Below are 26708 nucleotides of genomic sequence, written 5' to 3'. Positions count from 1 at the left end.
TGGCTTGAGCACAACAAAGAAGGACAGGAGTATGAAAGGTTGTCGGTATTGACATGAGTCAGTAAAAAGCTTTGTGTCAATGATAATGCAGCTGGAAGGAAAAACAGTGAGAGACAGGAATGATAGAGAAAGCATTTGAAAGTGAGAGAAAGTGTGTCTGTGGTGATAAGGGCGTGTTGGTGGAGTCTGGCTGCTCCCGGGTCAAGAAGGTCAGCGCTGATGCAGAGACACGTCACCAACTGTTGATGTGTGGGAAAACTATGGAAAGGAACAGGGAATATTTTCAGGTCTGTTTGGGATAATTGAAGTGCGTCCTTCAGCTGGAGTGTGTGCCGGCTTGGTCATACAGAGGAGGAGAGGAGGAGAGGAGGAGAGGAGGAAGAGGAGATTTGGTCCTTGAGCAGGTCTGGTTCCCATTAGACCAGAGGCCTGGGGTCGGTTTGTTTGTACAGGCAGAATGTCCCAAAGGAGAACAGAGGCAGGCTGATGTTGCTCCTCCCAGCTGGGTCACCATAGAGGGAATATCAGCTGCACTTCACTGCCTCACCCTCGCCCCCCCCCCCACCCACCCCTCCTGTCCCTGTCCCCCTTTCTGGATCCCTCCTTCCCACCCACCCTTCTGGAACAAAGTCCAAACGGGTCTTCTAAACTGTTTACGGATGTTCTCTGTTTATGTGTTATTCATGAGAGCCAAGCCGAGAGTTCCTGTCAGAGCCCTTGGACCTACTGTCCCAGAAACTGAGACACTCGATGGATATGTCATTCAGAAGTGAGCCTCTCCCTGTGTATTATTCAGCTTTCCTGTGCTTAATGGGCATGCAGGGACAGGTCTATCCCTCTTAGGGTTGGTCTGCAGCGCTGCAGTCACACGCTCTCTGTAGACCTCGACACGGGCCGATCATTTAAAAGCTTTTTCACTCTTGCAAAATGTTTTCCCAACATGAATTTTGCAGCTCTTTCCTCGTCAGTTATTTGAACAGTTTTCGCAACCTGAGCTTCCCTCCAGGCAATCCCCCTCTTTCAGGGTTAGGGTTAACCCAAACCCAAACCCTCCTTCAGTTTGGTCAGGTTTTTGTTTTGTTGTTTTCTTTACTTACTATAGAGAGCACTGTCAGGAGATAGCTGTGACTGAGACTTCACTGTCACCCTCATAGTGGATTGTGGGCAATAAAAGCTTAACAACATCATGACCGCATGCAGAAAAACCAACAGGTAAGAAGAAAGGCAAGGAGATTGATTGAAGCACCACGACTTTGACGCCACTGCGGTGTCACAGACGGCGTCGTAAAGATCTTAGCCCCCAGTGAGTGACTCAAAAGGAAACAGAGACCTGTTGAGGTTGTGGTAAAATGATGAGGAAGTTCTCATTTGCTGCTTTGCGCTGGCACCATAAAAGTCTGGGGAGGAAGAGGGGGGCGGGGGGTTGGCGGCTAGAAGGGCTCGAGTAAAAGGCAAGGGGATGATGTTTCTCCATCGGTGCTCTGCAGGGAGCGACTGGGGAGCCCAACTGTGATTTATACAAGCCAGCAACTTGCTGCAACTTTTCCTGGAATTTGTGGCTTCTCTTGGGGGGGGGGGGGGGGTGGAGGGGTGCTGGGGATGGGGTTAGGGGGCAAGAGTGGTCCGAGGCCAGGATAAGAGCAATATATCACTGAGGCCGTTAAATCAATTTACCTCCTGAATGAGGCGAGATGGAAAACAAGTATTCTGTCTTCTCCTTTTCCTCTTTTCTTGGGCTTAAAGCCGGCCCAAGTCCCCGGAGGTTAGAGGCCTGTTTCTCTTCGCTGGAGCCCACAGTTTGGCTGTGTTATTGGAACTGGTTGAGGTCAACCATGTGAATCATGAGGTGACTGCAGCGTTCACCTGAAGTGCAAAACTGAAGAAACAAGGGAGCTTGTCAAAACAGCAATGAAAGTTAAAAGTCCTCCAGTCAGTGCAACGAGGACCCTCCTGCTCCTTTCAGCTCGGTGGAGTGTCAATTTCTGAGAGCAGTCTGTGAAAAATGAGATAATCATTTAAAAAGTGACTCCTTGACCGGCTCAGCCCTCAGGAGCAGAAAATGAAAATATTAATGGTCCATAAATAACTCAAAGTTTCGGTTTACAAAATCACATGCTTGTGGAAGACATAAATTCAGGACAATTGTCCAGTTTCTGCTTCGCCATGAGGAACAACGTTTTATTCAGTCTGTTGTAACTTTGTGAGGAAACTAGTCATAGAAGAATTCTTGTGAACTGTTAATGAAATACACATTTCTTTTTTTTTTTTTTTGTTGTTGTCCAGAAGATGTTCATTAGATTTATGAAGCAATATGCGGGGCAGCTGCAATGTTTCCAAAATCTACATTTTAGTGTACTTGAGCTCCCACACACACACATACGTTCCCACCTCTGGCTCTACGTTTCCCATCATCTCCCCCGACTCTCTGAAGGGGGTGAGTGTTTATATGTTCTGCTCAGCGGATTTCACCTCCATCAAAACTGCACTGTGATTAGACAACAGCGCAGCGCATGTCTTTATTCCTGCAGACTCTAAACTTATGACTCACAGGTCTCTAAGCAGAACCAGCCCAGCTGGCAAGCAGCAGCATGAGCTAACAATCACCCTCATGACAAAACCTCACTCACACATGTCTGTATCCAGCGCTGACAAATCCAATAATGTATGGGCCCATCCAAACATATTGAGCGAGGACTCTAATCGAGGGCGATGCTCTTTAGTCATTGTGGCAGATTGAGGACTTCAGCGGAGGAAAAGTTACAGCTGCGCCTCACGAACAAACGCTGTGTTTACTGAGTGATATGATATTATATGTGGGATGTGTTGCCAGTTCACTGGAATCTGGGGCTGCAGTTAATTATCTTGTTAAGTATTGTTTATATTGTGCTTCTACAGTGGTGCTTTTAATGTGCACGCTTGGTTTTCCTTACAATTAGGTTCTTTCCCTGTGGTATCTGCTTACTTCCTTCTAATTGCAGCCATTTATTACAGAGGGAGGGTGATAAGTAATTTTGAAGTTGATTGGATGTGGTTAGTGAGATCACTGCGCAGTTAGAGTACAGCTGGATCAATATCACCAACGTCTTAGTCCACGATGTTATTTCCCTTCTCCACCTTCCTTCTTCCTGGCTCCGTAAAGTGTTGGGAAAATGACAGCTGAAACGGATTCACGTCTCTGCTCTAATGACGAGTTCGCGCCAAGACCAAAGTGAAAGAAAATTTCATTCAGGCATTAGGGACGATAAAAGATGCCGGTTGTTGTGCTCCTGCTCCAAAGAAAGCTTTGGACTAATTTCTGAGATTGTCGTAAATTAGCCATCTCATGGTGTGTTTACTGCTGCTGACCAACCGTGGAAATTCGGCTTTGTACAAAAAATATTTATCTTTCCTGTCTCCTTTGGTAGGACCGGGGACACGCTCTCCTCTTTTTCCCCTTCATTGGATATATCTTCAAAATACCAGGAATACAAAGGGCTTGATTCTGGCTCGGTGTAATAGTTAGCCACCACAGTAGCAAAGGTGGATGATGCAGAGTGATGACGTTTGACCTGCCGTACCATTTTAAACAAAAGTTATTCAAACTTAACATCAAGAAATCATTCAAAAATTCAAAAGAGCAACTCTCAAACCAGCAGCTAATTCATATTTTACTTACCAATACCTTAAAAAAGCTCAGGTTTTAATACATTGAAGAGATGAGTGATTATTCAGCAAGCACGAACAGGCATTTGATGATTTGTTTCAGTGAGTAATCGAAGAGTGTTGTGTCCCATTTCTGAGCAATTTTTTCCTGAAAGAGCATGTTACACTCAGTGGTTGAGTTGTGACCACAGTTCTTTTGTTTGTCTTTCTCTCCTTCTTTTCTTCCACCACAGTCGATGAACTGTTAATGGCATGCAAGTGAATAATTTGTAGAGTTCACACTGCTGTTTTCCACACACGGGGGTCAAAGGTCACGGAGTAGATGACAGAGAGGCTGCAGGGACAGGTGCTCGAGAGAAAATGTTATTTAACGGAGAAAAAAGGCGGAGTAAAGAACTGAAATTGTTTTCATATTCAAAATCTCCCATGCAGCAGGGAGATCCATGCAGAAGTTTGAGACTGCAAGGATGCTTTGCTCCACATGCTGAAATGAGTTGAGGGCAAACAGAAGTGGGCCGTTCCAGCTCTGTGGAGCGGGATTTTGTCAGTGAGTGAGGTCTGAGCGACCGGAGGTGTTCCAGCTGCAGCCGACAATAAACACTGAGTGTGTATGGGGTTGGGTTGTGGGGGGGGGGGGCGCCGAGGAGTGAGATGATGATGGGAAGAATGTGTGCAGAGAGCTGATCAAAGCATCACTTCCCCGGTGGTGTGTGGAGCTTGACCACAGGGAAGGTAACAGTGAGTAGTCCATAAACCAGGGCTGAGGTGGGAGGGGGGGGGGGGGGGGATTCTCAGGTTCAAAGGTGACTTAGAACGATACACACAAAGATAAAATACTGTAAAACACAATAAAATATCACTGCCAACGGATCGTCATCCAGCTATGTGATCTTTGTTTGCTACAATCTGCTTTGGTCTCTCAGGAGACTGTTGCAGTTGTTTGATCCACAAAGTTATGGTTCATGCTGTGTGCGTCTCTGATCAGCTTTGAAGACAGAGTCCTCCCGCCTCTATCGGTAACGCACAGCATTTAGCATTTAGCATCTTTTCATTATTGTACATATAATTTTTACCTCTTTGACAACATGAGACAGCTCTGTGACTGCTCACCTCTAACTGGGGGGGGTTGCAGGTCATCGGAGAGGCTGGAGTTAACAGCTGGATTAGACTAATGGCCTGACCCTGATCCTTCTTATCTGATGACCCCCAACATTGACCCCGGCAGCCAAGTGCCAGCTTCCCTTTGGGAACCGGCAGATAAATTCTCCTCCAGGAGAAAAATGTGTCCCTTTTTGACGCGGGTGTTAGCACAAACACTCCTTCGTAAACACGCCTCTACAAACAAGCACCGACGCTCTGCCTCCAGCAAAAATACACAGAGATCAGCTCGTTGAATTCGACCTCCGTCTCGGCCGTACGACAGTCAGTCAGATTCCAATAGGTGCACGCTTGACCTGGTTAGTGAGAGCTTATTTTAGCCTCTATTGACCAACATTACTTCACTTCCTCCTCTCCCGTGCTTCCTCACATCCATCCTGTTTCTATTTCCTCCTTTCGACTCTTCATCATACCGCTCCACTGACTTCTTCTCTCCCTCCCTATCCCTCGGACCTTAGGAAACAGACAGATCTGAAACAGAAAAAGAACAGATCTGGTTTTTTTTGTTTTTTTTTCCTCTTGCGTTGAGTGATTGCTGCACAACATCTGCGCACGTAATTCTCTCTCCTAGCCAGAGAGAGAGAATGTTGCACCCTAAAACTCAACAGCACCAAGGTCAAAGAGTAAGAGCAGAGTCTATATAGCTATTACAGATGTGACAGAGTAGCAAGCATCTCATGACTTTCTAACACAACCCCAGTCTGGAAACACAACGCTTGCCCTCTTTACTTGTGTGCTGCTCCAAATATGCAACAGTCAACAGTCCTGGTCTTGACAAACAGACAGATGCAAACCTATGACTAACTATTTGAACCTTCTTTCTGGTCGGGGAAGGAGCCAGAGACATCAGGGTTGGGTTTCTTTAACGGTGCAAAGGACGCACTGATGGCTGCCATATGGTTTCAGGTCAAAACAACAGATTTTCAGCCATGAACTTTGCGATGCCAGGGAAGATTAAATGACAGGAGTCTGATCTTGGCCTGTGCCGAGCGGAAAACTGAAGCTGCTCTTGACAATAAGTCTCCAAATGACTGTTTGGAGCACAGAGCTGACAGGAGTTGCATCACCTCTCTTTTGACAGCTGACCCTTTCCAGAGTGTAAAAACACACACTTGGAGTCATAATGCCTTCACAAAAGAGTCTCATAATGAATGTGTGGATTTGAATGTGTTTTGCTATGGGTACTTCAGCGGGACTGCACTAATCTGCAGGAAGCCGCAAAAGTCATGACTCCCATCTCCTCAACCATGTGAGACCCCCCCCCCAATCTCTCGTTTTTACTATCCACTAACACTCTTCCCCTCAGTGGAGCGGAGGACAGTGAGCACAGCAGACATCCAACACTAATACTAACACGAAGCTTGCTAACCAGTACGCAGACCGGTGCAGAACCGGACCATGGGAACAGTCTTTTCAGGCCTCCCTGTAACTCTATCCTCCTGTGAGAGACGTCTCAGTGGAGGGGTGGAGCGATGAAATATCATGAAAGCCCCCATAAAGAGAGGACAAATACATTTGAGTTTTTTTTTTTTTGCTAGGACTGCAAAGACATTGATCCCACGCATGTGTGGGTGAATAAGCTGACCTAAAAACCGACAATGAGCGTGACTTTATTCCTGCATAGTGAACAGATCAAATCTGAAAAGAATTTGAGTTCTTTTGTGTCTGGAACAAAAAAAAAAAAAAAAAGCTGCTAGATGGTCTAGAGATAAGCGGTAAAATAACACTGCAGGTCTCGGGGGAGTGACTGTAGGATGGACGGATTTCTTCTAAACCTGTGAACAGCAGAGACATGTGGCACAGGCAGCACTTAAGCCCGCTGTTTTGAGTGCAGGGAGAGATAAGCCGGCCTGTCTCCAGGCAGCACTCGTCCTGCTCAGCGTTGAAAGAGGCAACCAAATCTCTGCTGCCACAAACAATGTCAACAGCTATCAATTAACTGCATACGCAGAGCCCAAGATTACAGCTTTTAATAATTTTGGCAACGCTTTAGACAGTAGTTATGGTTTGACTTGTTTGCAGGTCTTGTTCATGAGCTCACTACGCTCTCCGATTGTGTGACGTCCTCCTATTAGGCATGCTCATACAAATGCAAATGCAGCACAGTTGATCATTTGGGCCACATTGCACAGAAAAAATAGTTTCCTGTTGAACATTAACACTAAAAATACTTTCCATTCCGGTGAGAATAAAAAAAAGAAGACCTGTGAAAAAGAAAATGCTTCTCAGAGGGTGCTTTATTCTGAAGAAAATGTGACAGGAAAGCTTTCATTAAAACTCACTCTGAAACGGTTTCATATCCATAGACTTCTCCTGTCTGGCTGGATTTGTTACATGAGAAGAAAAAAAACTCTCCATACTGACTGGCTGCATCTGTGGTTCAGTTTCATAGACCGCTACTATACAAATGTGGACAAACAAGAGATGGGAAGTCCCTGCATCCCACAGAACACAGAAGAGAGCCTGAGAATAGTGAGAGCTGACTGTTAATGACTTCCCCAGTGTAACCCTGTGTCTAAAAGTAGGATCCTTTGAATGTTAAGGCAGTCTTCTAAGCCTTTTTTGGGTGTTTGATAAAGGACCTTATGAGCAACACAAATAAGAAATGAATGATGATATCCAGGTCTGAAACTCGACTGAAGGTACTTTCTGGTTGCCGCTGTCGTCTCAGGGCCTCTCTAATGAGTTCAAGACTAGGTCGGGGAACTGCGGCCAGCCTGAATGCTCCTTGAAAGTGTGTCAGTTGAAGCCTGTCTGGTGCGAAGGCAACGATTCGAGTCAGCATTTTGCAACATATACGCAGTGTGTCCAAGTTCATTTGTGAGGTTTAGAGGAGGCGATATAGTTCCCCCCCACACTTTTTAGTTTCTGTTCTGAGGTGAGCTGAGTTAACTGTCTCCTTTTAAAAAATGATGCAGAGAATCGTTTTTAATCCCTTTCTCACAGAGAAACACAAATCAGCATACATTTGCCAACTTGCACAAAGTTGCTTTTTTGTTTCTAAGACTCTTTGTTAGGTCGTTCAAAGCTTGTTGATTGTTGATTTCCTTTGTCTTTGTGTCGTCTGTGTCACTCTCAGTCATGTGATCCCAGACTCCATGACACTGAGATCACGGTTCTGAAGTTTCTCTGAAGTTTCTCTGAAGTTTGTTCTTTATGTCTGGTTGGTTGTTTGTGATTGTCTCCATACTGTGGACTTTATTTATAGTAATTGAATTATGACAGATAAGAATGTAAACCTCTTGGTGACTTCCTTGCAGGAAGCCTTACAGACATGTTACATTTTCTCCGATGGTGTAAATATCACTTCTTCCTGTTCAGCTGAGGGGGAAAAAAAAAACAAACATGTATGAAATGTTATGTAACTGTTGTAAAATCTAAATCATTACTCAAGCAAAATTCATTCTGTGTAGGTTTTGGCAGCACAGCACAGTAGCTTATGAAGCAATACCAGCTCCGGAGAGTCTATTCTGAGGTGCCTTTTGGGCCGCACATCCAGCAGCACATGATGTGTGGGGTGGGGGGGGGGGGGGGGGGGTTTGCGCAGGAGGTTGCTAATAACAGCTGCCAGATGTGCAGAGTTGAGTCCATGCATATTCTCACAGACAATGGAATGCTTGTGAGGAGTCCCACCAGGAAGTGAGGTCAAGGTTTCTCGACCCCTCCCCTAAAAGCTCAGGGAGAGCCACAGCAGAGGGGCAGCTTTACTGGGGCAGCTCCTGAGGAGTGCCCCATCATAAACCTGCTGACAGTGAGGAGTAAGTCCATAAAACCTCTTTGCCACACATCCATTAAGCACCGCTCATTCAACCTGCCAGCGCTTAGGCTCTGAATGCAGAAGGTGAATATTTACTTCCTGAGGTGCCACAGCAGGTAAAAATAAATAAATAAACAAAACAAAACAAAAATCTGGCTTGAATGCCAAAGTGCTGAAATTTCTTTTTTTGTTCTTCTTTTTTCTGCATTGCTTAGCTGTGGGGGCGGCAGGGATGAGCGCGGTAAGAGGGGAATTGCACAATCTCCATGATTTCGCTTTCCTTCCCAGCCATCTGCAGACACCACGAGCAGAGACCAGACACACACACACACGGTGATTTTGTTCCCCTTCATAGGTTGGCTGATCAGCAGGGAGGTTCCCCTCCAGTGCAGACCAAACGTTTTGACGTCATTCACCTAGGTAGGCATCAGATCGAGCCTGAAGCAACATCCTCTTTCACAAGCAGTCATTTTAGATGGAAAGCACAAAAATATTCCCTGAATCATTACGTTATAACAACTTTTCACTTCCCTTCATTTTCTTTCTTACGTTACATCACACCTCTTACTCTGGTAGGTTTTTGGAAAGCATTAACCAAAAACCCGAGATTAATCTTAACAGTGCGTGTGTTTAACAGAAGCCGAGGAGGCCTCCAGATGGTTCGTAAGATAACTAATGGATTATGTAACAAAACAGCGAAAACAGGAGTGTTGAGTTTTGAGTTTCCTTTTGATAAGAAGGAGAAGAAGAAGAAGAAGAAGAAGAAGGAGTCTTTCATCTTCTTTTTCTTCTTCTTATCAGAAACATGACATCATGGCCACAGGATGACTTTACTTACAGTGTAATGACTAAGGAGAGATTATTGCCTTCTCTGGGGGTTGAGAGAGACCCTTTGACTGAAGAGCACCTGCCCCTCAGTATGTGTGGTCACGGATGACTAACAAGCCTGTGACTTAGCTTCACCTCATCTCTATCACATATCACAGCTGTATTTTAATAATGGAGGGTTTTTTTGGGGGGGTGGTGGTGGTTGGGGGTGGGGGTTGTACGCAGATGGAAACGGCAGCAATGACGCACATAAAAACTAATAATTCTTAGAATAATATAGCCAGTAAATCTTGCCCTGTGTGTGTTTGTCAGGGCCTTTTACACAAAGCATGGCTGTATTTGTTGCGCAGGATTTTGATATTTCAGCTCCCAAATGGAAGTGGCAGCCAGGATGGGCTGAAAAGTGAGGACTCTGGTTCATGCTGGGATCTGTTAGGAAAAGAGGAAGTGAGGAGGTCGAACATCTGGACTTCATTTATGTGCCCCAATGTGTGTGATGGGTGTTGTGGTCGGAAGGGGGGGGGGGCAGAAATATGTTTAACAGCTATTTTCCATATTAATTGGTGTCCACAAATCCGCATCGACCGTTGTTGAGTCCACAGTCTTTATAAGGTTTACATACAGTTAGTCTCGTAGTCTCGTAGTCTCGTGTGTGTGTGTGTGTGTGTGAGCGTCAGTGTGTGGGTGTGTGGGTGTGTGTTACCGCGTTTTGTGCCACTACACATATTGTGCTTCCAGAGAGCAGCAGAGTGAAGACCAGACTGACGAAGGGAGGGAGTGTGATCCCTGCTCTCATTCATTCCTCTTTAGATACGTTTTGATCTTGGTCCTGTTCGGAGGGGTGGAGGAAGGTGGTGGTGGTGGGGGGGGGGGGGTCAGTCGTCGCGCTCTGACCGGTATGGATCTACCACCGACCGCCGCCGCCGCCGAAGCTGCCAAGCCCTGAGCCAAAGTTTTGACTGTCATCGCCGCGCCTCGGCCCGTGTTGGAGGACTGGAGGAGGACCGGGACCAACTTTCTGACACAGACGGGGTTTTTTTTTTTTTTTTTGTTTGTTTTTTTTGGAAACTGGTTCCCGCATTGGAGATTGGAGACAAATAACCGAGTTTGCCGGAGCGCCTTTTCCTCTCCGCTCTCCTCCAGCGTTACTGAATCTCTCATGGGGTGAGTAGTTGTGTATTTTAAAGTGTTAGTGTGTGTGTGTGTGTGTGTGTGACAGTCTGAGCCGCGGCGGACCAACAAAAGGATCCGGTCTATGTGTTTTCACGTTTAGCAACAATCTGGATTTCTTCTTATTTTTTTACGCACCGGATCATTTCTGGTAAACTCTCCTGGACCCCCCCCCCACCCCCCACCTTCCTTGGCACTCATGATGTGAATCACCCTGCGTGTTTAGCGATGTTATGAAAGTTTGCACGGTCGAGCTGGGAAATTTGAAGTGTGCCCTTGACTCACTAACCCCGCTGACAGCAGCACAGACTGCCTTGCTGGTCTGTTAGCGAAGCGCACCGCTGCAGCTCGGAGTCTGCAGAATCCGCCTGACAGCTGCGTTCTGCTGATCAGTGCGTGAGTGCGTTTTAATGAATAACATTGCACGTTGTTAAATATTAACGAAGGACATCACAGCTGCAGATCATAGAGAAGGGAGAGGAGGGGGGTGGGGGGGGGGGTCAACACTAGATACCCTGCCTGGCTGTTGTTGTTGTTGTTTTGGGGGATGAAATGTGTTGCGCGTCCTCACGCAACAAAACAGTTGCGCGGCCTGTTGTGACCCCCCCCCCCCCCCCTCAACCACAGCCCTCCTTTCTTACCCCCCACTCTCCCCTCTTCGCGCTCTGACCCCTGCGACGTTGTTGAGGCTTGTTCATCCGTCACTCTGAAGAAGGCATTGTACTGAAAGGCTGTATTAATAAGACAAAAGGCCCCTTTATCCCCAGTGTACCCGAGTTAATCTCATGTGGTTGGAGATGCGCCCCATAGGAAGGCAGCACTCTCCCTTCAAGAGCAGAGACTTAGCAGTGTATTGTTGTCAGAGGTTTAAAATGAGTCCAAGATAACATGCATTTGAATGCACTCTCATGGTGACGTACATCAGTATTGGAGATAAGTCAGTTGTAGCCACGTTGGAGTGGAAGTCAAAGTTGTCTTCAGCACTTTGGGGCCTTGAGTCTGTGCCACCTTCTGAAAGCCTGGTAGTTACATTTCCTTATCACCACTCTCAGGCCATGCTTATCTAAACAGCAGATTGTCTGTCTGAAAGCGTAAACCGTGCACAAAGGGATGCACAAGTGTCAGCAACTCAGCCATTGGGCATCCTGCTGTGGGGGAATCCTCAAATCACGCTGAGATAAGATGATAAGGTGGAGGTACTAATGTTTATTGCTCAGATAAAAACTCTCATCAATCATCCTCTCTGCTGTGGTTGGTCTCGATCTGTTTGCACAGTGTGGGGGTCATTAGCAAGGCTTGCAAAGTAAAAACTGCAACGGTTTGTGGTAAGGTTGCCTCAAGTTTCCTCAATGTTATAGAGTAGAAACTAAATTTTTAAATACACAGGAGTCGGTAAAGTTACATTTGGCAAACCCAATGCTGTGATAGCATCAGTAGTAGAATGAGATCAGGAAGCACATTCAGATGTTTTGGTCAAGTGCTATCAACTGTCGAAGGCCCTGTCAACAAGTCCCCCGATGATGGATATCTGTGAGCGGCAGCTTGGGCCGTGCGCTGCTCAGGTGCTCCTCCCAGCATGCCTTGGACGGGTTGGAGAGCGGGCACGATGCAGCTCGCCGGCCGTCTGTGTTTGGCACATGTGACCACATGGCTCATTAGACCAGAACAACGCTAAGAGCCCCACCAGGCCTTTCCACTGCCAGGCTTCTTCACACGAGCGCTCACACATCCATCCAGGCTTTGGCAAGAGTGACCTCAGGCTGCTGTGAGCAGCTCACCGCCACTCCTTTCACTCCACACCCAGCCTTACCAGTCTATACAGAGGAAATTTAAAGTCCTTTATGTGGGAGCGCAGGGAGACCAGCTCAGTCCAGCAGCCCATGACATCATGAGTTGAGGATCTGCGTGTCGCTGACCCAGCTCACTGTGCGCAGCGGCCCTGCTTTCCCCCACTGCTGTAATCAGACCCTCTCAATGGGAATAGCGTGAGAAATAAAGACAAATAGATGAGCTGAATAAATAAATGGATGTATAAATGCATGGACGGATAAATAAATGAATGGTAATGCACTGGTGGGAACTGGATTTTTTCTTTTTTAATGGAAAAGGTCACTAGGGGGTTGAAGGCGGTGGTGGGTGGGTGGGTGGCGTCGATCTCTAAAGGATGCTCGGGTTTCAGCTCAGGCCTGGGAGCGATCCGCTCATAGGAAGCAGTGAGAGGGCTTTTCCTTGGGGAGACTGACTTATCTTTTGTTGTGTGTGCTCACCACTTTATTCAGCCATACTGGAAGGGAAACAACGTGGGAAGATCAGAGGAGCAACCTGCCAGAGGCAACCGGGCTTCAGCCTGGTTAAATGAAACCAGTCACAAGCCAAAACACAACTTCCCAAACGTAACTTTTGGGTTCTCCTCTAGCGTTCTGCAGACTTCCCTCTGGGTTCTTCCAAGCTCGAGTTCTAGCTGGTACTCCCTCGTTCGCCTGAAAAACACTTTCCTTGGGTGTGGCAGCTGGGGCACAATAAACGCCTTCTGTTCACTCTGAGCCGAAGCACAAGTCACAACACACAGCTGACAGCATGTTGCCTCTTGAGTCATGGCCAAGAGCTGGGAGTGTCTGAAATCAGACAAAATTAATATGGCGTCCTCTGCTTTTTAAACACATTTGAAAAGAGCATGCCACTAAAGGCTGTGTTTGCTTTTTGTTGGCAGGTAGAGTAACACACATGCAGGCTCACTCGCTCTATCTGCCTCCTTTTTCAAAACAACCCCTCAGTTGCGAGAAGATGCTGTCAGTTCTGCTCTGATTATTGTATAAACATTTACACAAGATGATATTTGGCGGAGGGGAAAAATGCGAGTCAAGACACTCTTAGGAAGATGTTTGACCGAGTGAAAGAATCCATTAGCGTTTGAGTCTCCTGTTACATTCCTGTTCCACTCGAGGGACAGACTGAGACCCCCCATGACCAGCAGCTAATGCTTGTAGCAGCATGCCAGGATTTCCTGACAGTTTGCACGGTGGGGATAAGACTCTTCCTCTGTCACACTTCGAGCTTGGAACAGCCCTTGATCCGAACGCTGCCAGTTGGAAGTAATGCAGAAAATGGTTTTTAGAGCTCTGACAGGCTTTGATGAGATCTGAAACACTTTGCATCTTCCCTTTAGGTTACAGCATGTGATTTATGAACTGAATGTCAGCAACCCCACGTCGTCTGCCCTTGCGGCGGGGTTAATCAGTGTGGTCATGTCGTGGTTTCCTGACTTCTGGTACTTTTCAGCAGTTCACTGTGGAGCGAGCAATCATGGAGCAGGTACACATGAAGATGCTGCGGTTTTAGAGTTAGAGATCCCCTCCTCCTCTTGCTCTGTCTTCCTCCCTCTTGGAAGCCTTTGTTTTCCAGTCAGCTTTGTTTGTGCAGCTGGAAAACTCCACAGGATTACCTCAACACCCCACCTCCCCAGACCTAGAAGTAAGCTGGAGACAGATTTCTTGGATGTTGAATTGCCCCCATGCAGCCAAGGAGAGCCTGTTTAAGCCATTCGTTGGGGTTTGGAGCTGAAAGTTGGTCTCTGCTTCTGTTAAGCTCTTTCAGATTTTCTAATGGTTGAAAAAACTGCGGCCTGATTTGTCAGAAAGCGCTATTAAGATTGTTTTTCTGCAAAGGCCACAGCTTCAGTCGCTGCAGTCTTAAAGACATGACGGAGTTAACCTCCAGCCAAACACAAGCCGGGTCGTGACAGAGGCCAGACTGCTCCATTGCGACAGACAGATTGAGTGGAAGTGGACTTTGTTTACTTTAAATTAATATGACAACTGTTCCAACAAATCCATTTGAGATGAGCCCTCGTGTAGGTCAAAGTCAAGTAGATGTTGTTTCATTCTTCCATAGTAATGCTTGCTTTCTGACCTGTTTGATATTTTTGCAGTATCTCCCTGGTAATCCCCCCCCCCCCAAACTTTGCATAAGGCAGAGTTATTTACTATGGGGCCTTTTCTTTTTTTGAAAATTCACTTGTGTAATGTTGCCAGGAAATAAAACAGGCAGACATGGTATCCTTCCAAAACTGTGTGACTGACTTTAAATACTCTTGGGTCTCTTTCCTGGCGTGCATTTACTGGGTTTTAAATGCAGGTTGTTACTGTATTGGCTTTGCACGCCGTGCATATATATTGTGTGTGTATATAGATATATACACACATCATGCAATGCACACATCGTGTCTATTTTTGGAAACAATCTCCTCATATCAGAGAGTCTGACTGGCGTTGAGCTTGTCAAGAAATAGATTTGTCATTCGAAGAAATAAATTCTTCAATTGTACAAAATGCTGAGGACCAACTGTGGGCTGTGTGGACACAACAATATTCTCTCTCCAGGCAACCGTGTTTTTCTCCAACAACAGAGCTCTGTTTAATGGATCCGTGTTTGCCAGCGGAGTCTGGAGTTGTTTTCCTATGCTGGACCACGAGGGGAGATGGAGGGCCTCCATCAATTCATCATCTTATCAGTGGACAATCAGGGCAGCTTTGTGGCCCTGTGTGTGAGCCTGCGTAGATGGTATCATTTTCCCTTGTGCCGTGCTTTTGCTTTGTTGCCAGCACCTTCTCCTTTTGCTTTGTCTCCGAATTCTGGCATGCTTTTTCCCCAACTGTCTGCGGGTAATTCTCTGAAAATCACTGCAACGTCGCTGTCGCAGCACACCATGCTGCCAACTTCCACGGCGCAGCAGATATATGTTGTCATGTGTCATATGTGCTGGCACGCCAAGCAACAAACGTTCACAAACTCTCTCACGGCACGCACGTAGTTTCCCAACGAAGCAATAGAACATGAGAAGGGGTGGAGTTCAAGATCGAGCAATAGAAGCAGGGATCCAGGACAAAGGAGATCTAAAAGAGGGTTCAAAGCCATTCATTAGGGGAGATCTTATTGTAAAGATTAGAATATGGGAAAGTGTGAGAAGCCAGATTGCCTGAAACCTGAATCAAGCAGTCCTCAGGGTTCAGACCTGAGCTGTCTGGGGCAGACTAGCCAGAGGTGACCTAACTTTTGTTCTTGTTATTCTTCACCCAGTTTTTATGCCATATTTCTAAGGGTGCTGTGTGGTTAACACTTGTCTGTCTCCATACGTGCATATAAAAAAAACACAACATAAAAAAATACTCAGCTGTGCAAGCGTGGTTTACCACAGTCCATGTCAAGCTTGAAATTGGCGTTTTCATTTTTTCGAGCAAATCTTTGGAAAGTTTGCACATCAGCTGCACATCCGGCTTCCTGTAGAAAGACAGACGTGGCCTCAAAGAGTTCATGATTAGCATGATAAAGGTACTGTCGTCTGCTATCTGTTCTGCATACAGTTATTTCATTGTAAAAATGATTTAAGACGGCTACAGCTCTCTCTAGAAAGTAGTTTCTTCGTACAGAGCTGCAGAGTTTCTTGCGGTGTGAACTGATTGCACAGTGTGTGATGTAATGAAGTCTTTAATAGGGGCTACAAGAACATGTCTGCTCCAGATGTGTGCTAAATAAATCCTGCTTGATGTGCATTTAATCACCTCTTTGTGGCCTTGTCTTTTGATCTGTGTGGTGAAATTTAAAATAAATGAGGAGGAGGGATGGGGGGCTGTTGGAGTGAGGATGATGTGGCTCTCTAAATCAGGGACCAGCTTCAAAGAAAAATATGCAAAATAGAGCAATTTAAAATCATGAATAATTTGACTAAAGTTGACAGTCGTGGTCCGAGGGCGAAAGTATTACAGTAATTGCCTCTCAGGCGCCACTCCTGGAGATTCCCCAACCCCCCAGTGGGACACACAGGGGGCGAGGAAGCGAGGGGGGTGTCTGCTGATCATTGGGTTATGGCTCCTCAGGCTGTACGATGCCCTTCTTTGTCTCCGGCTCAAACTCAGTACAACTCCACAGAGCCTCAAAGCACGAGAGCAGCACATGGGCAGTTGCCATAAATAAACCATTGTGAAGTTACAGCGATGAGCTCAAAAAGGAGAGGAACAGAAAACATGATGAACCTCTATGAAACATTGTTTAAAAAAAAAAAAAAAAGAAGCAGTTTTTGTCCATGTGATGAAACCATGTTGACAGTCGGCCCTCAGAAGAGGCTGCACCCAAACTGTCAAACTGTTTGACAAGCGAAAGGGTAATCCCTAATTATATGATGAATTTGGGACAGCCCTCCCCTCCCCCCACTTCCCTAATATCCACCATCTTATTTGCTGTTTTAATGATTGCATTAGTGTGCTGGTACAATAATGGACAAAGAGAGTGGAAGGTTCGCCTGTGAGGCTAAAATTAGACCTCAAACGTCAAGTGTTATCATGTGACACAACCGTTTATTTGGTCAGTAAAGAGGAACTTGTTGATTTTTTACCTCATGCACATGAGGCCAGTTATCATGAATACTTCTGTATTCTGATTTCTTTGACAAATATATTGTTCTTCTCCAAATGAGCTCCTCCCCAAATAAGAGGCAGTCAGACACTCCAATGCCCGGTTTCATATCTCTACCTGTTCTGCCTCTTGACTGTACAAGTTAAATAGACTATTCCCTCTTGTTTGCACTTTCCCTGAAGCCTCTGTTTTTCGTCAGGTTGGTTTCACCATTCGTGTTCAGCTCAGCCCACACGCTGCGAGTACAAGGCTGCAGTGTGAAAAATCACTGCCAGGATGTAGCAGCCTCTCTGCGCCTCACTGCTTTGATTCCTACTCTAAGTAAACATGCAGATATCCAGTCAGAAATGCATGTTTATCACTCGACTGCTCATTGTTGAAGGAAACTTGCTGTTGCATTTAGGCTTGTGAAATTCCAGAAGTAGGCGGTGGGAGCGCATTGGGTAACACAACTTTTACTCTGTTGTAGATTATAAAGATGAAGCTGCTTATGCTTTGGTCTTTGGTTGGACTTTAAACATGTACAATCTTAAGCTGCCTGCACATCAGCTGTGTCACATGGAACAGAGATAAGAGCAACTGCCTTAGCATGTGCATGACTGAGCATGTTAGAAATGTGGTTTTGTTTTCACCTAATACATAAGAAGTGAAACCTTTGGATTTTTGGCAGGCTTTTATTACAACCATAGTGAAGAAGAGAGTGGAAAGTTAGGCAAAGAGTAGAGGGAAGGCATTCAGCAAAAGGTTTCAGGCCAGACTTGATACCAGGTTGAGGCCTACAATGACCTGCGCTCGCCCAGGTGTCTGCGTGGCGGCCGAGGTCGTTTGAAGGACCAGCCTTAGTCACGTCACAGCAGCGACACAAACCCTCCTCATCCCAGTTACAGTGATACTGGAAACATTAATGCTTTTTCCTGGAAACTGGGAGCAGACAATCAATAGCGTTGCTGTGCTAATGTGAAAAGATCTCCCACAGACCCCGGGGGCTCAGTGATGGATGGAGCAGCAGGCGGACACCACACCCACCTGCCGGCACACACGGGCCGTTGCTGTTGCGTAGAGCTGCTTGACCCGGCTCATGTGTACAGTGGCTTAGAGGAGCCTTGCGCTATTGTTCAACACAAAGATGTATTATATTGCTAAATTGTTGATTAAGATTTCTTTAGAGACCAAAAAAGAGGCAAAACACTTTGTGGCGCATTGTTTAGCATGCATTTATCACCTCAATAATTTCCGTTTGTGGTAGCAATTCCTGTGGTAGCAGCGGGGAAACCTTGTGGTGGTAATAGCTGAATTTCATCTTATGTGTCTATCATGTCAACACTTGATTTGAAACTTTCCCACAACACTGCTGCACCTTTGCACACAATGTCTGTTCCTGCCGTCAGCATCATTTTAGTATTCACACCTTTTCGTTAATTCCATCTCAAATGCCTGAAACAAGCAAATTATATTCTATTTTTGTGTAAAGACTTTGTGGTTTGCCTTTGAACTATGGCTCCTACTGTCTAGCATACAACCTCAGCTACTGCAGTTACTCAGACACAGTCAGTTCTTCCTTCAAAGCCTCATACTTCTTTGACAGACGAGTAGCGATCATTAGGAGGCCAAGTAAATTATAAGATGTCAGACACAAAGAGGAAAAAGAATAACTGGCGTGCACTGGCCTTGCTCAAAGTCACGTCAAAGTGCTCTTAGAGCAAAGTTATTAATTCATACCGCCATTAATGGCTGAAAAACTGAAGCAGGGAGAACGAATCACTGCATCAGCTTCTTTTTATGAAACCATGATGAATTTCCTCGTGACTGTCAAATTAAATTTAATTTCATTCGTTATAAAGAAAAGAAGGCCAGTGTTTTACAGAGGCAGCAGGAAGCCACCACAGTAAGGAAAAGATAAATGAAAAACATTTTATTTGTGTTTAATATATTTGTACAAGAGGACCTCTTTGTTATAGTGTCACACGCTCAGAAAAAAAGATGCTGAATATCATGCTGTGTTGAAATTACAGCAGCTTATCAGCAGGAGTTAAAAGATGTGCTACAGGATGTTTCCGACCACAAATGCTCAACAGAAAAGAGCACAGCAGGTGATTCTCCATGAACACACAGCAAACACGTCACGCAACACAGAACGAGCAAATAATGTGTACAAAACTGTTCCACACCAAGGTCAGTAACTGCACTTCATCAAGACTGAGAGGTTTGCACCACGTTGCACACGTGAGTGAAAGCCCCTTTGTGCAAGCTTGAACGTGCATGTTTCGTCAAGGTTTTTAAGGTGGAGCGAGGTCCAAGCAGTGTGTAACAGGTAGCAGGTGGTGTAATGGAGCAGCCCTGCCCTGATTTCTTAGTGAGTGGATGGTCTGCTAATTGAGGCCTATCTGGTGTTTGTAGGAAAAAACACCTGAGGCTTTTGTGCAGCCGTCAGTCCCTTGATAGAGAGGAAAATGCTGTCTTGTTAGGAGATTAGGAGATAAAAACAAGACTCAGCTTTCAACAGTAAAGCAGCATGACTCCCCTTTGAATCATCTTTCGGGTGATTAAAAAAAAAAAAAAAATTAAAAATACAAAGAGTTGTAGACTCTACAGTACGCCTGCATAGCTGTGGTTCGGTGGCTGGTTGTACTGTAACACACAATGTAGGCGCAGCTGTGAAAATCCTAAATATAGAATGTGAGCATTTGTGTAGCTGAACATGCATGAGAAATGCAACTCCGTACCATTTCTCAAATGGTGAGAAAGATGTAAAACTTCTGTGAAGCAAAGGATCAGAAGAGTTTTCTTTAGAGATATCCTGTCTGCTGTCTGGCTTCCTTTGTCTCTTGAGCATGTTTTTACCTTCCTCTTTACAGCGGTTTATTTGAGCACCTTGCCTGAGTGTGTCTGAGCGTTGCAGTGAAATCCAGAGAGGATATTGTGTTATTTTCAATTTCTACACCACCAACACATACATCACACCATAATGACAGTTGAATATAAATCAGTACAAAACGGTTTCTGTGTGCTCAAGAAATTTGTTTGCCATACGCAAAATGATGTTAATTATGTGTCTATTCAAACATCCAGAACATTATTTACTAAACACAGTTTAGGGGTAGTTCTTCATAAAGATTAAATGGCGAGAACAAGTTTAGTTTAACCTTGGAGGGGTTTGCCCTTACAAATGTCAAAGACAGGGCACAGGTTTGAGGATGGGTCAGACAGAAGGCATTACATAGGCGGAAGTTTTCACTCCTGTGGAATAACCACTTTGGAAACAAACGAATGGCGCATGGCGGGTGAATGGGGCAGGGCAGGGTTGAGGCGAGACAGCGCTCTAGGCAGACCAGCCTGTCAGGTTTCCCACACACAGTGAAATCCCTTGATGACAGACACAGAGGACGCCGTGTTGCCAGGAGGACAGCAGATGGAGAGAGAACTGTCCTATGGTAAAAGACTTGCAGAGCTCAGAGAGAAAGGAAATGAAACAAAGAGAAAGCAGCACATTTAGTTTTTTTTCTCCTGGAGGCAGGAGGCTGTGGAGACAGAGCTGGTCTATGTCGGCTGACTTTCCCATTAATAAAATCATTCTACGCTGTAATCAAGTAACCTAATTTAATTGTGCTGATGCAGCTGGCACATGTGCTCAAACTCAAGCCTCCTTTATGTGTCTATTAAAGGAGCTAAAAGGGATGGAGGTGGGGGGGGGGGGGGGGGGGGCAGGCCTGATACAGTGCTTCTGAAAAGGGAGTGCTCAATTGTAGATAAATTTCTGCTATGATACAGTTGCAGAAACCAAATGGACGTGCGTTCCCCCATTAGTGGGGCTCAAAGGCAGCGCTCTTCACATTGAGGGAGACTATTGTTCTTTGTTCCTGCTTGAGGAAACAGTGTGCTGGTTATTACTGGCAACCAATCGCAGCTGTGTGCTGCAAACGCTTCTGTGCAAGGGGAAGGCTTTGCCACGGAGATCTGTCAGTTAGTTGCGTGTTCAGTTAGCTTTGTGTGTGCTCAGAGAAAGGCTCTATGGTGCAACGCATCACATTGATGAGTTTGTGCCCCTGTGTCCTCATCGGCGGTGACGTCTCAGATTCCTGCCTTTGTGTCCAGATGCCGTTCCACATGCATGCTCTCTATCTGGCTTTGTCTCATCCCCTCTCCAGCTTCCAGTCTCTCGGGTTCTGAGTTCAAACCCAGCAGAGCAGAGGAGAAATTTCCACTAAAGGTTTCCAGCAGAGAGCTGCTGAAGCCATCCTGGCTAGTCGCAAAGACAAGCATCAGGGTTGAGTTACCTCTGGAGCTGGCCTGCAGAGGGATCCTGTTACTTTTGACAGGTTTAAGACAGCAGCTCCACCTCTAATTAGATTTTCAGAGCCTCAAACTTTCCTTTGTTTGCAGCCCCGGGAGCTGCATCCAATTTTATTTATTTATCGGTTCATGTACAAGCTTTTGAAAGAGTAATATGATTTGCCGCGGTTTTATTACAGTTTTTTTTTTTTTGTTGTTGTTGTTGTTGTTGCTCATTCTAAAACCGTAAACCTCATAACTTGATGGTTTCACAGACTGGTTTCACTGTTTTAAACTTGTGTGTGTTATAACTAATTATACGCACCAGGCCTCGATATAACATACACACAGCTGTTATTTTAGTGTATTGATCGGTTAAAATGGCAATACGTAATTTGAACTGGTTGGAAAGGGCGGGTGAGGATGAGGAGGTCTGGCTGATCCACAAGCTATGCTGAAGTTTCAAGGGGAAGCTCACTGAGGTGGAATGGTTTGCCCCCCACAACAATGCTGTGTGTTGACAGCCGAGTGCTCGGACAGGGTTGGTGGAATGTCCCCTTCAGACTGCGAGCGCAGCCCTTTGTCTGAGCGCCAGCAGTTGGGCAGCCTCACAGAGAATTCATTCTTCTACCTGAAGGTGAACTCTGACGGCACAGGTTCACCGTCGGGGGGGGGGGGGGGGGGGGGGAAGGGGGAAGATCTTTGAATGTTAATATTCCCCGACAGAGTCATATTTTATGATAATGCACAACTGCCTTGTGAGCCGGTAGATTATGACTCTCCATCTGCTTTAGAAAGCAACAAGCTCCAACTGTTTCTGCAAGGGAGTTCAGTTTGAGATGTGCCAAATGGATACAGTGAGTGCTGTGTGTTCGCTGTGAGGTCATTCATTTGTGTCATGTGGTTGCTGGACGTTACCTTAAATCTAAATGTGAACTCGATGTTTAGCTGTTAAATCACAGGCTTTTATTTGAAAGCTCTGGCTTATTGCTGCTTTTTACTTTGACTTGTTTTACAGTGGAGTTTACACGTGAAGTTAGTTTCCACTCCACAGACTGACTGGACTACACGCAGGTTGTTGCCTGGATACTTTGTTTTGCTTTGTTGGACTTTGCCGAGTGCATTGCTGCTATTTTAAAAATGTATGTTTGCTTTGTCACAGTTTATTTCATTAGTGCAACTAAATTTCCACTGTGATTTATTCAGGCCTTCTCTTTCTTTGTGTGTCTGCAGGTGACCCGTACAGAACTCCTGAGATGTGACTGTGGGACAGGCAGACTCCCTCCCAGCTTGGCCCCTCTTCCTGGCCTTAAAGGCAATGATTATCTCAGTCGACGCGCTGCACTGCTCCGCTGCGTGAATGAATCTTTGTCGTAAAGCTGCTGTGCTCTGCCACCCTGTCACCATGAAGAGCAAGTATTCCCAGTACTACAATCACAGCCTGATCCACTCCTACTATGCCTTTGCTAAGAACATGACCACCCAGGAGATGGACAGGTACATTGAGACCAAAAAACATCTCACCAGCCTCAACATTGTCATAGTGGTCCTCTGCGCCATCATCATCCTGGAGAACCTGCTGGTCCTCATCGCCGTCTGCCGGAACAAGAAGTTCCACTCTGCCATGTTTTTCTTCATCGGCAACCTGGCGTTTTCTGACTTGCTCGCAGGCTCGGCCTACATAGCCAACATTTTCCTATCGGGAGCGAGGACTTTTGAGCTGGTGCCTGTGCAGTGGTTCATCCGGGAGGGCACTGCGTTCATCGCTCTAGCGGCCTCTGTCTTCAGTTTGCTGGCTATAGCTATAGAGCGATACATCGCTATCACCAAGGTGAAGGTGTACGGCTCCAACAAAACGTGCCGCATGTTCCTCCTGATAGGAGCTTGTTGGGTCACCTCCATCCTGCTCGGAGGACTTCCCATCATTGGTTGGAACTGCATCAACAATCTCCCTGAATGCTCAGCCGTTTTGCCACTCTACTCTAAGAAATACATTGTTTTTGTCGTAACAATTTTCAGTGTCATATTACTCTCTATTCTCATCCTCTATGTGAGGATTTATTTGATTGTACGCTCCAGCCACCAGGAAGCGACTAACTCACCGGCCTATGCCCTTTTGAAAACTGTCACTATAGTGCTGGGTGTGTTCATCATGTGCTGGCTGCCCGCTTTTATCATCCTCCTCTTAGACTCATCCTGTGGCATACAGTTCTGCCACATCCTCTCTAAAGCAAACATCTTTTTTGGGTTTGCCACTCTGAACTCAGCCCTTAACCCGGTGATCTACATGCTGCGCAGCAAGGACATGAGAAAGGAGTTCATGCGCGTGCTGTGCTGCTGGGGGGTGCTGCAAAGCAGGCGGCCCACTGACCGTTGTCTGGTCCTCCTGAAGAGCTCCAGCTCTATGGAGCACTGCGCACACAAACTCGAACACCAGACCACGCCCATCATGAAAGACTGTACCACCTGTGTCTAATATGGTGCAAAGAACACCAGAACCCTTCTGTGTGTGTGTGTGTGTGTGTGTGTGTATGTGTGTGAGTGTGTGAGAACGTCAGCGAGCGAGAACACGTGTATATGAGATCATGTATGAGAGGCTCAGATGAGAAGCAAGCACACTCTGGACTGATATGCCTGGTTGAGGCTGGGACAGAGACATCTGCAGGGACAATTCCTTCAATGCAGATTTCTTCGTGTTACAATCAAATGTGTATGAATTTACAATCAGCATTCAATCAGTTCACACATGCAGTTGGTGCAAATCACAATGTTTGTAATGTTGTAATACAATGTTTTGCAAATCACACATTCAGAGGTGGCCAATTAAAATGGGGAGAACTTTCAGAAATGTGAAAATAGCTTTTTCATGGGTACTCCCATTAGCTGATATGGAGTTGCGGACCATTGTATAAATGTCATCATGTGGCTGTCATCTTGAGTTTGTTTCTTTCTCTAAATGTAAAAACCTTTTGAAAGCCAAAAATGAAAACATAGCATAAATAATATCATAGATATGGTGAGTCGTTTTTGGGCCTCTAAGAACGGCATCAATGCAAAGCTTGCAAAGTTGCACTCTGTAGATTAACTCAGTGATTATCGTCCTTTTTAAAGTTGAACCACATTACTCTTCTTCACTGATATATGTATACGTTGGGCCTAGAGATCCATCACTCGTTCAGCAAAGAACCGCGGGCAGTGATGAGCTTCATGGCAGTCACAGAAGCCATATTACCACGAGTGCTCCCTCAACAAAACCAGGACTATATATTCCCTATATAACACTGCTTAAACCATCTGATAAACGACGACAAATTTACATAACCTGCTCACATTTACTGCATGAAATTCTAACTTTGTAAGCACTAATGTGCATGTGATATTCCAGCTCCAGCTTCCATCACTAACACCCCTTCCCTCATTCGCCCTCATAATCTGTCCCTCTTGCTTTTACTATTGTCTTTTGTATGTTATCAGTTTCCACTGAGGAAGGCCTAATCAGAAAGCACATTTCCTGAAGTGAGTTGGCACTGATAAATTTTACTCATTGACAGCTGTCCAGCAGCTTTTACTAATGGGACTGATGCCCTGACAATGTTGTAGCAACATAGCAGCAATGTGCTGTCTCTGTTTGTGCCTTCCTCCTTTCGGGAATTCGGCTGAATGTATGTATGAAGTGTTCGGGGCGGGTGCTCCATTGTCGACAGTATTATTGCTTATTATTTTTGAATTACCAAGTCACTGACGATCAGAGAGTGGTGTACACAGGGTAGGTCACTCTCACTGTGAAGCCTTAGATAGCACCATGAACAATAATTTTCCGTGAACATACTGGTTTCATTTGCTTGTCCGTACGCTGTGCACATCCAAAAGTATAATCTCATTTTTCCAAAGACCCCTTCTCTCTCCTACAAAATAAGAGAAGGTCTTGTTGAGAATACATGGGGGGGGGTTCTGCCTCCCAGGGAGGTTAGCATCATTCTCACTCTATGACATCCTACAACATGCATCTTCCTCCAGTTATAGGAAGTCCTGCTTTTCATTGTCCGGTTCCTGTTGTTCAGGCTTCCACTAAGCTCCTTCCTGTAGCCACACGTTTAAAACGCTTCTCTCCTTCAGTGTTTTTATATTGACCTTTACATGTAGATGGCCAAGTAGAAATGGTGAAAAGCACTTTGGCAGCTTCAGTGATGTTTGCTTTCCCCCAGTTTTTTTCAGACAGAGAGGTGTTTTAATCTATGTTTGATCACTTTGCTGTGTTGCCTGATTCCATGATTTTTTTTATGATAAATATATGAAAAACTATGTATGTTTGTAATTATGTATGTATCAAACTGTACAGTATGTATGATTTGTGTCATATGAAATGTCTCGTGTGCAATAGCCTTGTGTGTCCAGTAGCACGCTGCCTGTGTTAAACCGATACAATCTGAAACACTAATGTAGGTACATAAACATTTTGTAATTGCATTCCCTTTTTATAAAATAAATGAAATACATTTTGTGGTTTTCTGTCTAACTGTCGACTGTAAACACACTGAATTGCAGATGTAGCTCGTCTGCAGGTCCTGAGATGTCCTCTTACTGTACTGAAAAGAAAACTCAAACTAGAGCTTTTAATCTAAACATGCTCTGACAAGGTCAGCAAAGCACTGGCGTCACCGTGACAGCACAAAATGGTACATGCAGATGCTGCTCAGCTATTAATCATTGTTCTCTCACCTAATAAACTTGCTCAGTAGTTTAAAGGCTAAGGCAAGACAGGGCTATGATGGGAAGCTGAGCACAGGGCAGGGAGTTTGAAATGGGTTTGGGGAAGAAGAATGTCTGTAAGATAGCCTGCCTGAGAGAAGCTTATAAAGCATGGCCCTGGGAGAGGTTTTCGGGTGAGGAGAGACTTGGGGTGAAGGGAGAGGCTGACTTATAGCAGCCTTGAGAGAGTTGGGCCTGTTTCCTGTCAGCCGTCCAGGATTCCTGGGTGGGAACTCTGGCTGAATCAGCCCCAGGAGGCTGTGCTGCTGGGATGTCAGCCAAGTCTTTCCAGTGCCCTGCAGGATGTGACATCAGACTCAGAAACCTGAAAGTGAAGTTGTATACACAATAACACCAAAGTCGGCACACAACACCAGTGCATGCTTATTCCTGCAAAATCAAAAAATCTGTAACACTTCACCAGAAAAATACCACACATGGAGGGAAATTCCAAGCTAGAATCATCTCTGTTATGTCAGTATGATAGACACTGACACGCATAACTGTGTCACATGGAAATAGGTCTGAAGGTGTTATTTGTCAGGAAACTGTGGGCATATGTGCATAAGCAGTTACACGCACACCACGACTGAAAGAAGATTCATCAAGATTTGACAACTTCAAAAAAGCCACGTCTGTGTTCAGACCAGCAATGACACAGCGCCGCCCTGTGGTAAAAGAGGCGCATCTATCCATTTATGAAGGACGTTATCTCAATATACTTTAA

At 45.5% G+C, this 26708-nt stretch overlaps 1 protein-coding gene across 1 annotated transcript; it reads left to right on the top strand.

Moving 5' to 3' along the window:
* The first annotated feature begins 10213 nt into the window (after positions 1 to 10213).
* s1pr2 (sphingosine-1-phosphate receptor 2) lies at positions 10214 to 25738 on the top strand. The gene is made up of 2 exons (XM_029509360.1): positions 10214 to 10549; positions 22466 to 25738. Exon 2 carries the CDS (start codon positions 22593 to 22595, stop codon positions 23706 to 23708), a length of 1116 nt encoding a protein of 371 aa, XP_029365220.1. The 5' UTR covers positions 10214 to 10549; positions 22466 to 22592; the 3' UTR covers positions 23709 to 25738.
* Positions 25739 to 26708: the final 970 nt, after the last annotated feature.

Source organism: Echeneis naucrates, chromosome 8 (assembly GCF_900963305.1).
Source record: "Echeneis naucrates chromosome 8, fEcheNa1.1, whole genome shotgun sequence".
NCBI lineage: Eukaryota > Metazoa > Chordata > Actinopteri > Carangiformes > Echeneidae > Echeneis > Echeneis naucrates.
This window is presented reverse-complemented; position numbering and strand designations above follow the sequence as displayed.